The 12,988-nt window shown below is 41.8% G+C and overlaps 1 protein-coding gene across 1 annotated transcript; it reads right to left on the reverse strand.

Moving 5' to 3' along the window:
* Window positions 1-3,439: 3,439 nt before the first annotated feature.
* Window positions 3,440-5,882, reverse strand: LOC130935456 (uncharacterized). The gene is made up of 3 exons (XM_057865216.1): window positions 4,489-5,882; window positions 3,759-4,402; window positions 3,440-3,558 (listed from the first exon to the last, which is right to left on the reverse strand). The coding sequence occupies exons 1-3, from the start codon at window positions 5,880-5,882 to the stop codon at window positions 3,440-3,442; spliced, it is 2,157 nt and encodes a 718-aa protein (XP_057721199.1).
* Window positions 5,883-12,988: the final 7,106 nt, after the last annotated feature.

Below are 12,988 nucleotides of genomic sequence, written 5' to 3' on the forward strand. Positions count from 1 at the left end.
TGAATTAGGTACATATATAAGGGTCCACCTTACATTAATGAGATATAAGTAGAGACAGGCAAGTTATCTCCGTTGAAAATAAAAAGAAATATTTAGAAAACTTATAATAGCAAGAGAACTAAAAATTATAGGAGAGATAAAAAAGAAACAAAAACTAATAATTACCAGAATTGAAAAACTATTAAAGAATCTTAATTAGGACTACAGGAGTAAGTTCTGAACAATATATTTAAAAATAATCATATTAGATAAAAAAAATTATTCTTATAAAATATATATTAAAATATAAAATATATATATTAAAAAAATTAAATAACATATATATTTGTTCGGGGTTCGGTTGCCGGACAGGTCGGATGGTTGAGGGATGGAGTGGGGTCGCCTCGCTCGAGGTTGTGCTAAGTCCGGATTCGATGCGCAGCCGAGCTCCCGTTGTGAAGGAAAAGAGGGGGGTGCCACCTGCAAAGACACTCCGACGTTCTAGTCAGCTAGTGTGCAGGCGGGGGAAAATGATAGGAGAAAAGGTGACGTACCTCAGGGGAAGAGCCAATCTTCCCTTTATATACATGTCAGTAGTGGGCCCCTCATGGGGACAGGCCCATATTCTCAAGGACGTTGTCCTGTAGGCACGTGTGAGCCGTACAGGACGCGTGTCCGGGTCGGTTGGAGGGCGCGTAACCGGGCCGGGTGGAGCTTAGGCCGGGTCGACCCGTGGGAATCCTGGGCCAGGCCGTAACAGTGCCCCCACGCGCCAATGGTAGTCGTGGGAGCTATCAATGGCGCGTCGTCTCGCATCTCACCTGTGCTTGTCTGGTCGGCCGCTCGTGGGAAGGATATGCCCCCAACGCGCGTGTCTTTTGGTTGCACAAGCAACCGTTTCATCGCATCGTTCCTAGTGCCGAGCATTGAATGCTCATAATGAGGTGGAAAACCCTGTTTGCAAAGACTATTCTGCCCCCAGGTTTTTCGCGCTTCCTGGGAGGCAGTTTTTAAACAGCCAGTTCTGGTACTCTTTCTTTCCTTCATATCTCCCTTTTCTGCCTTCTTCTTGCTCCCAAACCTCAGAACATTTCCTTGTGGTGCCCTCGCGTGTCTCTCCCCTCGCATCTTTTCTTATCTGTTGCTTCATCTTCCTTCCGCTAATTCAGGTAATTTTTGAACTCTTTTCCTTTTATGCTTTGTTCTTGCATGCTTGTTGCCTGGTTTTGTTGTTGCTGCGTAGCCTTTCAATTGTGGTTAGACGTGTTTAGGGGGGAAAGTACCATTCCAGGGTAGGTTTTCCTTGTTCTTTTTGCGTTTTAATTCTGTTTGGCCTTAGTTGGGGAGTAGTGGGGGTAGTGTCTGTATTCGGCCTGAGCAACCGATCTCCTAGACTGACTGGATGGTCCCCCCATGTAGGTATGGCTCGCACGGTCTCCCGGGCTTCCCCTTCTCCCGCGGCGTACGATCCCTATGCTTGGGTCGTTTCTGACGTGAAGGATTCGCCTAACCAAATGGGCGAGGAGGAGCTCACCGAGTTCCGACAAGCCGAGTACTTGTGTGGAGGAACCGATGAGGAGGCTAATTATGACGTTTTTGTCCCGGCTCCTCACGAGCGATTGTATGAGATCAACTTCCATCATCCCCGTGTTGCCGACTGGATTTGGTTCTACAAATCCATGTTTACCCAAGTTGGAGTTCGTATTCCGTTTTCAGCCTTCCAAATGGCACTTTTAGGTCGGATTTCCGTGGCGCCGTCGCAGTTGCATCCGAACAGTTGGGCCTCGATCCGCTGTTTCGAGATGGTTTGTGAATATCTTGAGCTGCCGGTGTCCGTAGATGTTTTCCTTTTCTTCTTCAACCTTACAAACCCTTCAAAGGAGGGGAAACACAAAAAGGGGTTCATGTCTTTCCGGTCTGGCCAAGGTCGGAGGATTTTTGGTTTGTTTGAGGACTCCTACCACGAGTTTAAGGACAAATATTTCAAGGTCCATTCTGTCAAAGGTCGTCACCCCTTTTGGTTGTCGTTGGAGGGGGTACGGCTTATCCCGACCTATTGGAGTTTCGGGGCGGGATCCAATGCCTTCCTCAAGGTAACCTATAAGGGCATGTCGGCGGTGGATAGGAAGATCGCCGATGTGTTGATGGCGGTCTTTGGGAGGAATCATGTGAATCCTCACCTCCTTATGGGTGATCGGGAGGCCGGTCGTAATTATATTTGTGAGAAGCCTCTGCTCATTTCGCCTCTTATCTTCTTGCTTTTATTAATAATTTGTTACGACTAACCGACCTCACCTCTTCTCTTTCTCTCTTTTTTCAGTGGGGATGTCTGCCGAGGTAACAGGTCTTCCTGACTTGTTCCAAACCTTCCTGTGTGGAAGTGATGAGGAGGAGGGTAATGAGAAGTCTGCTGTTGGGAAGCCTGCTGCTCCTCCGGAGGACAAAACCGCTTCCGAGCAAGGAGCTGCGGCCGACGATACCGGCACCTCGGCTCAAGGTGCCGCGGTCGAAGGCGACCAGGCGGTTCATGCTTCTCCCTTTCGTGAGGTTATCGGCACTGGGGGTTCCACGCCTAACCCGGATGCCGATGACGATGTGGAGAAGGTTCCCAGCTTCAAGAGGAAGAGGAAGGCGTCGTCTAGTCCTGAGGGGGTCCTTACTGTCATGGAGAGGAATTTTGACGCCGGGAACTTTATAGACTCCCAGCTGATTCCCGGTACTGAAGAGTATTTTCATGAGTCGTCCCTTGCCGGGCAGGCGAGGTGGATGTACCGTACCCTCCTACGCGGCGCAGTGATAGCTCGGAAAGCCGAATTCGAACTGCCTGGGATGGAGTCCCTCCGCAGGAGGTTGGAGTCTGCTGGGAAGGCTAATAACGGGCTAAAAAGTGAAGTTGAGACTCTTCGGGAGCAGTTGACCCAATCTGAGGAGAAGCTTGATGCCGCCGAGAAGAAAGCTACTGCTGCCGAACAGAAGGCCACTACTGCTGAGAAAAAATTGGAGGAGTCGGACGCCACGGTTTCACGTCTTGTCGAGCGCGAAATGGCTTTGGAGAGTCAGGTCGGCGCGGCGCAGAAGCGGGTGGCTGAAATCGAGAAAGAGAAGCAGGTCGTGGAGGCCGAACTGGCAACATGGAAAGCAAAGTATAAAGACGTCGTCAAGCAAGGGAAAGGTGCGATTTTGGCGACCGAGGAGGCCCTCAAAGCTCAAGTTAAAATTGTTGCACCCGAGTTCGACACGTCGGCGATAAGTGTTTTCAAGGTCATTAAGGACGGCAAGATCGTTGACGTCCCCAAGAAATGAACCCTCTGTTTAAACTTTGTAGTTTGGCCGTTTTATTTTGGCTTTTGTGAACAATTTGACTATTTCGTCGTTTGCTCGTTTTAACGTAGTTAACTCTTTCTTGTTCGTCTGGCCGTGCTATCATTTCCATTAACCGTTATTGGTTTATAGTTGCTGTTTATATTAACGAGCCGTGGCCTTTTGCGTAGTCATTCGTTATGACGGTATTTGACGGGCTCCCGGGGTGATCAGTCCCGGGGCCGCGCATCGTTGTCGGGTTGTGATAGAGCGTGTTATCTGGAAAAGAGAAATTACAAAAGAGAAAATTTGCGCAAGTATATCTTATTCGGCAATTGCATAAGGGACCCATAGGTCATAATGGAAAGTTTAAATTTGCATCTTAACCACTTAGCTTGATTAGTCGGTTAGTCGCCCCGCGTTTCAGGAGTAGAACCTTCTCAGATTGTTTGCGTTCCATGTTCTCGGGACTTCCTTACCATTTAGCCTTTCTAACTTGAAGGCGCCTTTACCCACTGCTTCTTTGATTCTATAGGGGCCTTCCCAGTTTGCCGCCAGCTTGCCTGCTCCAGGGGTCGGCGGGCCGATGTCGTTTCGCCTCAGGACGAGATCGTTTGGCTCGAATTCCCTTTTGAGCACTTTCGTGTTGTAGCGTAGGGCCATTCTTTGCTTTAGCGCTGTCTCTGTCAAATGGGTCATTTCTCTGACTTCGTCTATCAAGTCCTTTTCCACGGCTTCCTCTACTCCTTTCAAAAGTAGTCGGGGGCTTGGTTTCCCGATCTCTACGGGTATTACCGCATCTGACCCGTATGTTAGTCGGAAAGGAGTCTCCTTAGTGGAAGATTGTTCGGTTGTTCGGTAAGACCAGAGTACCGAGGCTAGTTCGTCGGCCCAGGCACCCTTTTTATTATCCAATCGCTTCTTCAGCCCCAAAAGGATGATCTTGTTCGCGGACTCCACCTGTCCATTCGTCTGGGGGTGTTCTACCGAGGAGAACCTCTGTTTTATACCCAGGCCGGTGAAGAATTCTGTGAACTTCTTGTCGGTAAATTGCGTGCCGTTGTCTGAGATGACGACCTCCGGGACCCCGAATCGCGTTATCACTTGCCTCCACAAGAATTTCCTGCAATTGGATGAGGATATGCTAGCTAGTGGTTCAGCTTCTATCCATTTGGTGTAGTAATCAATGGCAACTATGAGGTACTTGACCTGCCCAGGACCGACAGGGAATGTCCCAAGAGGTCGACTCCCCATTGAGAGAATGGCCAGGAGGACGTTAACAAGCTTAACTCGGAGGCCGGTGCCCTGTGGAAATTGGCATTCTCTTGGCACTTCACGTATTTTTTGACGAACTCTTTGGAGTCTGCCATCATGGACGGCCAATAATATCCAGCTCGAATTAATTTTCTTGCTAGGGCCTTGCCTCCTATGTGGTGTCCGCAGCAGCCTTCATGGACTTCCCTGAGGACGTAGTCCGTTTGGTCGGGGTGTAAGCACTTCAATAGGGGCTGGTTGAACCCTTTCTTGAATAGCTGTCCTTGGATGACGGCGTATTTGGCTGCTTCCCTTCTCAGTTTCGCAGCGTCCTTTTCGTCGTCAGGGAGTTTGCCATTTTCCAGGAAGCTAGTGATGGGGTCTAGCCATGAAGGGCCCAGTCTTGTCACGTGCAAGGTGACTACCGGCTCTCTCGTCATACCTTGGATGAGAGACCGGTTGCCTTCTCCCGGTTTAGTGCTGGCCAACTTTGATAGGAGGTCTGCACGTGTGTTCCTTTCTCTAGGCACGTGGTGGACCGTGACCTCCTCAAATTTTTGGCTTAAGCTTTTGACTTTTTCCAAGTATTTTTGTAATAACGAGTCTTTAGCTTGGTAGCTCCCGTTTACCTGGGAGGTGACGACCTGAGAATCGCTGCATATTTCCAGCCTTGTTGCCCCGACTTCCGCTGCTAGGGTCAAGCCCCCTATAAGGGCTTCGTATTCCGCCTGATTGTTCGAAACGGGGAACTCGAACCTGATCGACTGCTCGTACACGACTCCAACCGGGCTTTCCAGGATGATCCCGGCACCTCCAGACGTCTGGTTGGAAGCTCCGTCCACGTGGAGCTTCCACCGTGTGCTCGCTTCTTCGGTTGGGTCCCCAGTTACTTCTACCAGAAAATCTGCCATCGCCTGGGCCTTGATGGCTTGCCGGGGTTCATACCGTATGTCGTATTGGGAGAGTTCGATGGACCAAGTCATCATTCTCCCCGCTAAGTCGGGTTTTTGAAGTACTTGCCGGATCCCTTGGTCCGTTCTTACGACAACCTGGTGACTTTGGAAGTATTGCTTTAACCTTCGTGAGGAGGTCAAGAGCGCCAGAACTAGCTTTTCTAGTTTGCTGTATCTTAATTCTGCCCCTTGCAGGGCTCTGCTTATGAAGTAGACCGGCTGTTGAGCCCTCCCTTCTTCCCGCACCAGAACTGCGGCCAGGGCTTCTCCTGTTATGGCGAGGTACAGGTATAGAGGCTCCCCGTCCTTTGGCTTCCCGAGTACAGGTGGTGCCGCTAGGATTTCCTTGAAGTGCTGAAAGGCTTCCTCACATGCGGGTGTCCACTCGAACGCCATCCCTTTCTTCATGAGGTTAAAGAATGGCAGGGCCTTTGAGTGGTCGGGGCTTCGGCAGGATCCCCTTCTCGGCTATTTGTTGGTAAACTTCCATGATGGGAAGAGTGAGTGGTGTGTAGTTGGCAAATTTCCCGACCCGGGGGAACGACCTGGGAGCCTTGTTCGGCGCCTCCTCCCTGGTTTGTTCTTTCAGTCTTTCTCCGTTACCTGGTTGCCGAGATGGGGTGTAGCCGGACTGCCGTTTATTGGCAGCCACGACTCGGCTGACTTCCTCATCGTTTATATATTCTTTAGCTACCGTCTGGATCTCGTGCATCGTCCAAACCGGTTTCGTGGTGAGGTGTTTGCGAAAGTTTTCGTTGAGGAGGCCGTTCGTCAGACAAAGGCTGGCCACCGAATCGGTTAGGCCGTCGATTTCCAAGCACTCGTCGTTGAACCGATCCAGGTATTTTCTGGTCGACTCTCCCTGTCTCTGGGTTACCCCCAGAAGGTTTATCGGGTGCTTTGCCTTTGCTATTCGTGTTGTAAATTGGGCGAGGAATGCACGACTGATGTTCGAGAACCCGTGGATGGATCCCTGAGGTAGGCCGTTGAACCATCTGATCGCGGGTCCCGCGAGGGTTACCGGGAAAGCTCGGCACCTCACCTCGTCCCCTACTCCCACTAGATTCATCCTTGCTTCAAAGGCCGTGAGGTGTTCTAGGGGGTCTTGAGTTTCATCGTACCTCATGTCCGTTGGTTTGTCGAAGTGCTTCGGCAACCGGACTTCGAGGATGGAATGGTGGAACGGGGTGGTGCCCATTATCACGGGTTGTCGTGTCCTGTTGGACCTTCCGTCTTCGCGACCTCGCGCTGTGCGGCGCGTCTCCTTGCCTCGCGAGTAAATTATCGTGTCATTCCGTCTCCTCGGAATTGGGGATTCTTCCCGGGTGCTCTCCGCTTCCGTTCGGGATGCGGAGGCGTGTCGCGGACGGCTTCGGTAAGAGTCTCTTTCTTGGCTTTCGGAGGATGGGGTGTAGCTGGGATCAGTAGTTCGTTCGCCACGCTCCTGGTCGGCCAATTGCCGCTCCAAGTTCTGGACCTGTGACGTAGCTCTTGCATTATTATGGCGCTGTCGCCGCCCGTTCCTCCGAAGGGTCGCGTCCTCGTGTGTTGTTCTGTGTGTTGTCGGGAGGACCTTCGTCGTCCTCTTAGTGAGGCGACAGAGGCCGCCCCTTCCGCTCCGGCTCCTCGGCCTTGGTCTCCGGGACCCGGCACAACATCCATTGAGGCGGTCCCCACAGACGGCGCCAATGTTCGGGGTTCGGTTGCCGGACAGGTCAGATGGTTGAGGGATGGGGTGGGGTCGCCTCGCTCGAGGTTGTGCTAAGCCCGGATTCAATGCGCAGCCGAGCTCCCGTTGTGAAGGAAAAGAGGGGGGGTGCCACCTGCAAAGACACTCCGACGCTCTAGTCAGCTAGTGTGCAGGCGGGGGAAAATGATAGGAGAAAAGGTGACGTACCTCGGGGGAAGAGCCAATCTTCCCTTTATATACATGTCAGTAGTGGGCCCCTCATGGGGACAGGCCCATATTCTCAAGGACGTTGTCCTGTAGGCACGTGTGAGCCGTACAGGACGCGTGTCCGGGTCGGTTGGAGGGCGCGTAACCGGGCCGGGTGGAGCTTAGGCCGGGTCGACCCGTGGGAATCCTGGGCCAGGCCGTAACAATATTTATAACTGATTTTTATGTTATCATAATATTTTTTATTTAAAAATTAAAACTAACTATTGAATATATTAATAGAAAGAACAAAACTCAGATTCAATAAATATCAAAGCTTAAAACAACAAAAAACACGCACACACTCGCTCATCCTCACACTCACTCGATAATACATATCCACTTTATAGATATGTTCTTACCCCCAGAATACATATATCTCGTCTAAATAAAATCGAGGTTAAGTATGATTTTGGTATTTAAAATATAAGTTAAAATTTTTTTTTTTAGTTTTTAACTTTTTTTTATATATAAAATGGTCCATAAGATTTAACTTAGTTTTAAAATTGTTCTTAAGAATTAATTTGATTTTAAATTTTTTACGGCGAAAACGAAGATAGAGATAGATTGTGGATAATTTCTTCTTCTTCCATTTCCTTTTTTCTTCTTCCATTTTTTCCTTCGCAGGAATAAAACACTCTTCTTCTTTTATTTTTCTTTTTTTTATTTTATAATTTTTTTGTTATAAATAATTTGATCCAAAATTTTAAAATTTAAATAAAAAAGACGATCTTAAAATTTGGTTTTAAATCTTAGACACAATTTTGTATATAAAAAAAAATGTTGAAAATGAAAAAATATTTCGACATATACCTTAGAAACCAAAATCATACTTAATTCACACAAAATCTATTAATATTTTATTTGTTTGCACTAACGGCAAAAATATAATTTCACTAAAAATAATAATTAATTAATCAATTTTATTTATTAAAAAAATAGTAAATTACCAAATCGTTGACAAAAAAAATCTCAAAAGATGTTAATGACAAATAAGTTTTTAAAAAATTTAAAAATACGGCAAAAAAATTAGATATTAAATATGTATTCTAAAAAAAGATTTTAAAGATCAAATTTTAATACAAATTTTTACAATCAATATTAAAAATATAAGATATTTTTATTCTTAAATTTTGATAATTTTATTTGAAGTGATTTTTTTAAAAGTTTTTTACTGTGGATCATCATATTTTAAAAAAATTAAAGATTAAATTTTGTTCCGAATTTTTTGGTACATTTTCTAAATATTTATTCAAATATTACCACAAAATTTTAAATAAAATAGATTAACCATTTACTAAATATAAAAGTTTTTTTCGGTTGCATTTTTAAAATAATTCAAAAACTATTTTTATCAATAACATCTTTTAAAATTTTTTATCAAATGGCTAAATTTTTGAGATATTGAATTAGTAATTAATCCTTAAAAATATCCATTTCGCAAGCAATATGTGCCAATTGAGGTCCCAAGAGATATGTGCCAATTGAGATGGGGAAACATAGTTTGATTTCATAATGTGGTTCGTAGTTTTATCATGGTCACGAATTATCCTCAAAGCCATATAATTGGAGAGCCTTTTGGAAGGACTTAGGTTGACCTAATCTAGTTTCGAGACAAGGGTTTTCTTTGCACATCTAATGGTGAACTTTGCATGAGGCGTACGAAAAACAAAAAGAAATTCCCATGATTCTTAATTTCTTATACTTTTTGGCATCGTTTAAAAGTGAAAAAAATAGTAAAATAATAAATTAATTATCATTAAATTTATAATTTTTATTATATATAAATTTTATTATTTTAATTTAAAAATTTAATATCTCATTTTATTACTGTATCAATTTTTTTATTTTAAAAGAATTTGATTTCAAATTTTAGAGTGGTCCTATTGGCTATAAATCTTCAGAAATTTAAATGTTTCTTGCAGTGACTTTTTTTTCTTTTTGTGGAATCCTGATAAACATTAGAATCTAACAGACCCAGAGGCCGATTCAAGCAAACAAACAATCTATCAAAGCTGAAAAACCTTAAATCCAAAAATTTTTAAGGTGAGTATTAGCACGATGAAACGCATATTTGTTTTACTCAGGTGATGCGCAGACGATTTTTGTGACCACTGACTATAAATGCAGAGACGTTGTCGCTACTTGGTTTATTAGGGGAGCTTCGTGTTTTGGCTTCGTGTTTTGGCTGCGTTTGTTTTCGAGAATAAGATAAGATAAGACATTAAGAATAAAATAGGACAAGACACTAATAGACAAAGACACAAAATTTTGTGTTCTTGTATTTTGTTTGATGATAAATTAGAACAAATTATGAAAATTCAATTTATTTTCATTTTTTTTTTCATTCAAAAATTTTAAAATAAAAAATATAATAATAAAAAATATAATTATAAAAAATTAACAAGAATAATGAAAGAAAAAATAAAAAATAAATTGTGTCCCTTGTTAGTGTCTCCGTATTTTTTTCTGTCAGGATGGACACAAAATACACTAATTCGGTGTCTCTGGATACATTGTCTCTATCCATATCTTTTCTGTCAAACACGATTTTGTATCTCAGTGTCTCTGTTTCAATGTACTGTCTTTATAAACAAACGTAGCCTTAAATTTTGGGCCTGTGGGTTGCTTTTTTGGTAACGTTGGGCTTTGGGTCTTAGATTTTTGAGTGGGACGAAAGTTTACCATTTTTTGTTATTGAATATTTTGGGCTGTGATATTTTTTTTTTTGGATGAACCGATGAAGAGTATTTTAGTGTAGGGCAAATTATGAAAAAAATACATAAATATATTTAGGATTACAGAACTAAAAAAAATTATGAAGTGTTTAGGATTTCATAGAAATATATGATTTAGAAGAAAATTAATACAAAAATGTGTTTTTTAGTACCTTACTCTGCGTAATATTTTTTAAATTTTAGGATTTAAGATTTAGGTTTTATATTTGAGAAATTAGGGTTTAAGTTTAGGATTTATGATTTAGGGTTTAGAGTTAGTTTAGGATTTATAGTTACATAATTAAAAAAAAATTATGAAGTGTTTCGGATTACATACAAATATATGCTTTAGAAAAAAAATAAAAAATGTGTTTATTAGTACTTTACTGTGTATAATCTTTTTTAGGTTTTAGGATATAGAATTTAGATTTTATATTTGAGAAACTAAGGTTTAGGATTGTTGGATTAGATAGTTTAGTAATGATTTGAGAGTTTAGGGTTTAGAATTTATAGTTTAAGGTTTATGATTTACGGATTAGGATTTAGGTTATAGAATAAAAAAAAACATATGAAGTGTGTTTTTGGGGTAAACAAACATATGAAGTGTTTAGGATTACATACAAATACATGCTTGCATAATATTTTTAAAATTTTTGGATTTAGGTTTGTATATTTGAGAAATTAGGGTTTAGAGTGGTTGGATTAGATAGTTTAGTGATGATTTGAAGATTTAGGATTTAGAGTTTACAGTTTAGAGTCATATAATTATAGTTTAGTGTTTATGATAGTATAGTTATAATTTAGCTAATAGCCATTAGGATTAAAGATTAAAGATTTAGAATTTAAAATTTACAAGGTTGTTATGTTACACTTGGCCTTTCCATTTTTTATTTTTTGCGACATTTTTTTTTCATCTTAATAGTTGGTTTGAAAATGTGTTTTTCATGCCACTTTCTGTTCACAAAATTGGCTCTCTTTGGCTCCCTTTTTCATGCCACTTTCTCATTTTACCATGTTGTACTTAAATGTTCCCTTGTTATATCGGTTTTCCTTTTATTTTTGTTTGTGGGTTACTAAGTATGTCTTTTTTATGCCCTAGTGTCGAAATAACTTAAAGCTTTAATTGAGCTGCTCGCTCAGCACAGCAGATTACTCAACGTGTTGACCTCATGCTTGGTGATAGGAAAATTATCGTCGGTCTAAAATTTCTCTTATAGAGATAAGTATTTTGTTGTAAGCATAACTTCAAACCAACAAACAACTCTCACATCAAATTTAATTTGGTTTTGTCACTAGTACAAACCCCAATGAAAATTTATCGAAATATTTAAATCTCGGGTCGTCTCACAAGGAATTGCAATGAAGTGGTCAATTATCGGCTATGAAAGAACAAGGGGTTTGATTGATAAAAGGGACAAGATAGCAAGAAAAGTAAATCAAGTAACTAAAGAAAGCGAGTAATAAAGAGAGACATTCATGGCAAGGATTGAGAATATAGACTTTCTATCTTAGTCACTAATCATAACAATAATTAACAAGAATTTATCTTATTTTGACATCCCCAATTATGGAAGAAGGTATAATGTTATCTTCACACTCGAATAAAGTCAAATAAGACTAGCTAATCTCAATCAAAAAGTCTTAATCAACCCACTAATTAAATTAGCAAGATATTAGAGTAAATGAAAATAATACTAGCTAACAACTCTAGATCACCAACACAAGTTGGGTCTTAATGACTCAAGATTGCCCAATTCCTCTTTCCAAGCCAAGAATGCTCAAAGATCTACTCTAACATCCAACCAAATATTTTGTCAAACACTTGGAAGGCATAAAAGGAAAGCATAATAAATTGCAAATAAAGATAAATTCTACAACTACCAATTGCAAGAGGAGTAAAATTAACAACTCAATTCAACAATAAAAGGAACATCAAACATGAAATTGCATTAAAAGGGCTCCAAATTCAACATGAACATTTATAAACATAAAAGGAGCATAAAAAAGAAAATTAACAAGAGAACTAAAGAGAACAAAAATGTAGAAATAAGAAATTGTAGAAGAAACAAGATGGAAACAATGAATTCAACCTAGATCTAAGAAAATTTAACCTAAACCTAACTTAATTCTAGAGAGAAGATGGAGCTTCTCTCTCTAGAAAACTAACTAAAGGCTCATCATGACTAACTAAGTGCTACCCCATTTTCCAAGCTTGAATTCTGAATGAAATACTCTCAGGAATGAGTTGGATTTGGGTCTGGGCAGCTCAGAAATCGCCCCAGCGTTTTCACTTTAATGAGGTCACGTGCGACCAGTGACGCGTATGCGTGGGGCACGCGTACGCGTCGCCTGGCGACTTCATATCCACGCGTGCGCGTCTGTCACGCATGCGCGTCGATAAATGCACTCCAAATCCTTGTTTTTCCATGAATTCTCCATTTTTCATGCTTTTTTCTTCATTCCTTTTATCCATTCCTAGTCCTTTCAACCTGAATTCACTAACAAACGCATCAAGGCATCTAGTGGAATCAAATGTGATAAAAATGACCAATTTAAGGATCTAAAAAGCAAATTTTTACACTTAAGCACAAATTAAGGGAGAATTACAAAACTATGCTATTTCATTGAATAAATGTAAAAAAATGTGATGAAATCCCCTAAATTAAGCACAAGATAAACAAAAAAATTGGAGTTTATCACTTAGCAACTTCTTACTATCAAGGAAAGGGTGTTGCAGAAGCCAACAAGGGGACAACAAAACCTTTGCAGCCACATACCAAGTCTTTGGCTCAAAGTCGGAAGGATACAAAACTTGGTACAATTCATATGCAAAGCTTACATAGGTGACC

The sequence above is a fragment of the Arachis stenosperma genome, chromosome 1, assembly GCF_014773155.1.
Source record: "Arachis stenosperma cultivar V10309 chromosome 1, arast.V10309.gnm1.PFL2, whole genome shotgun sequence".
NCBI classification, from domain to species: Eukaryota; Viridiplantae; Streptophyta; class Magnoliopsida; order Fabales; family Fabaceae; genus Arachis; species Arachis stenosperma.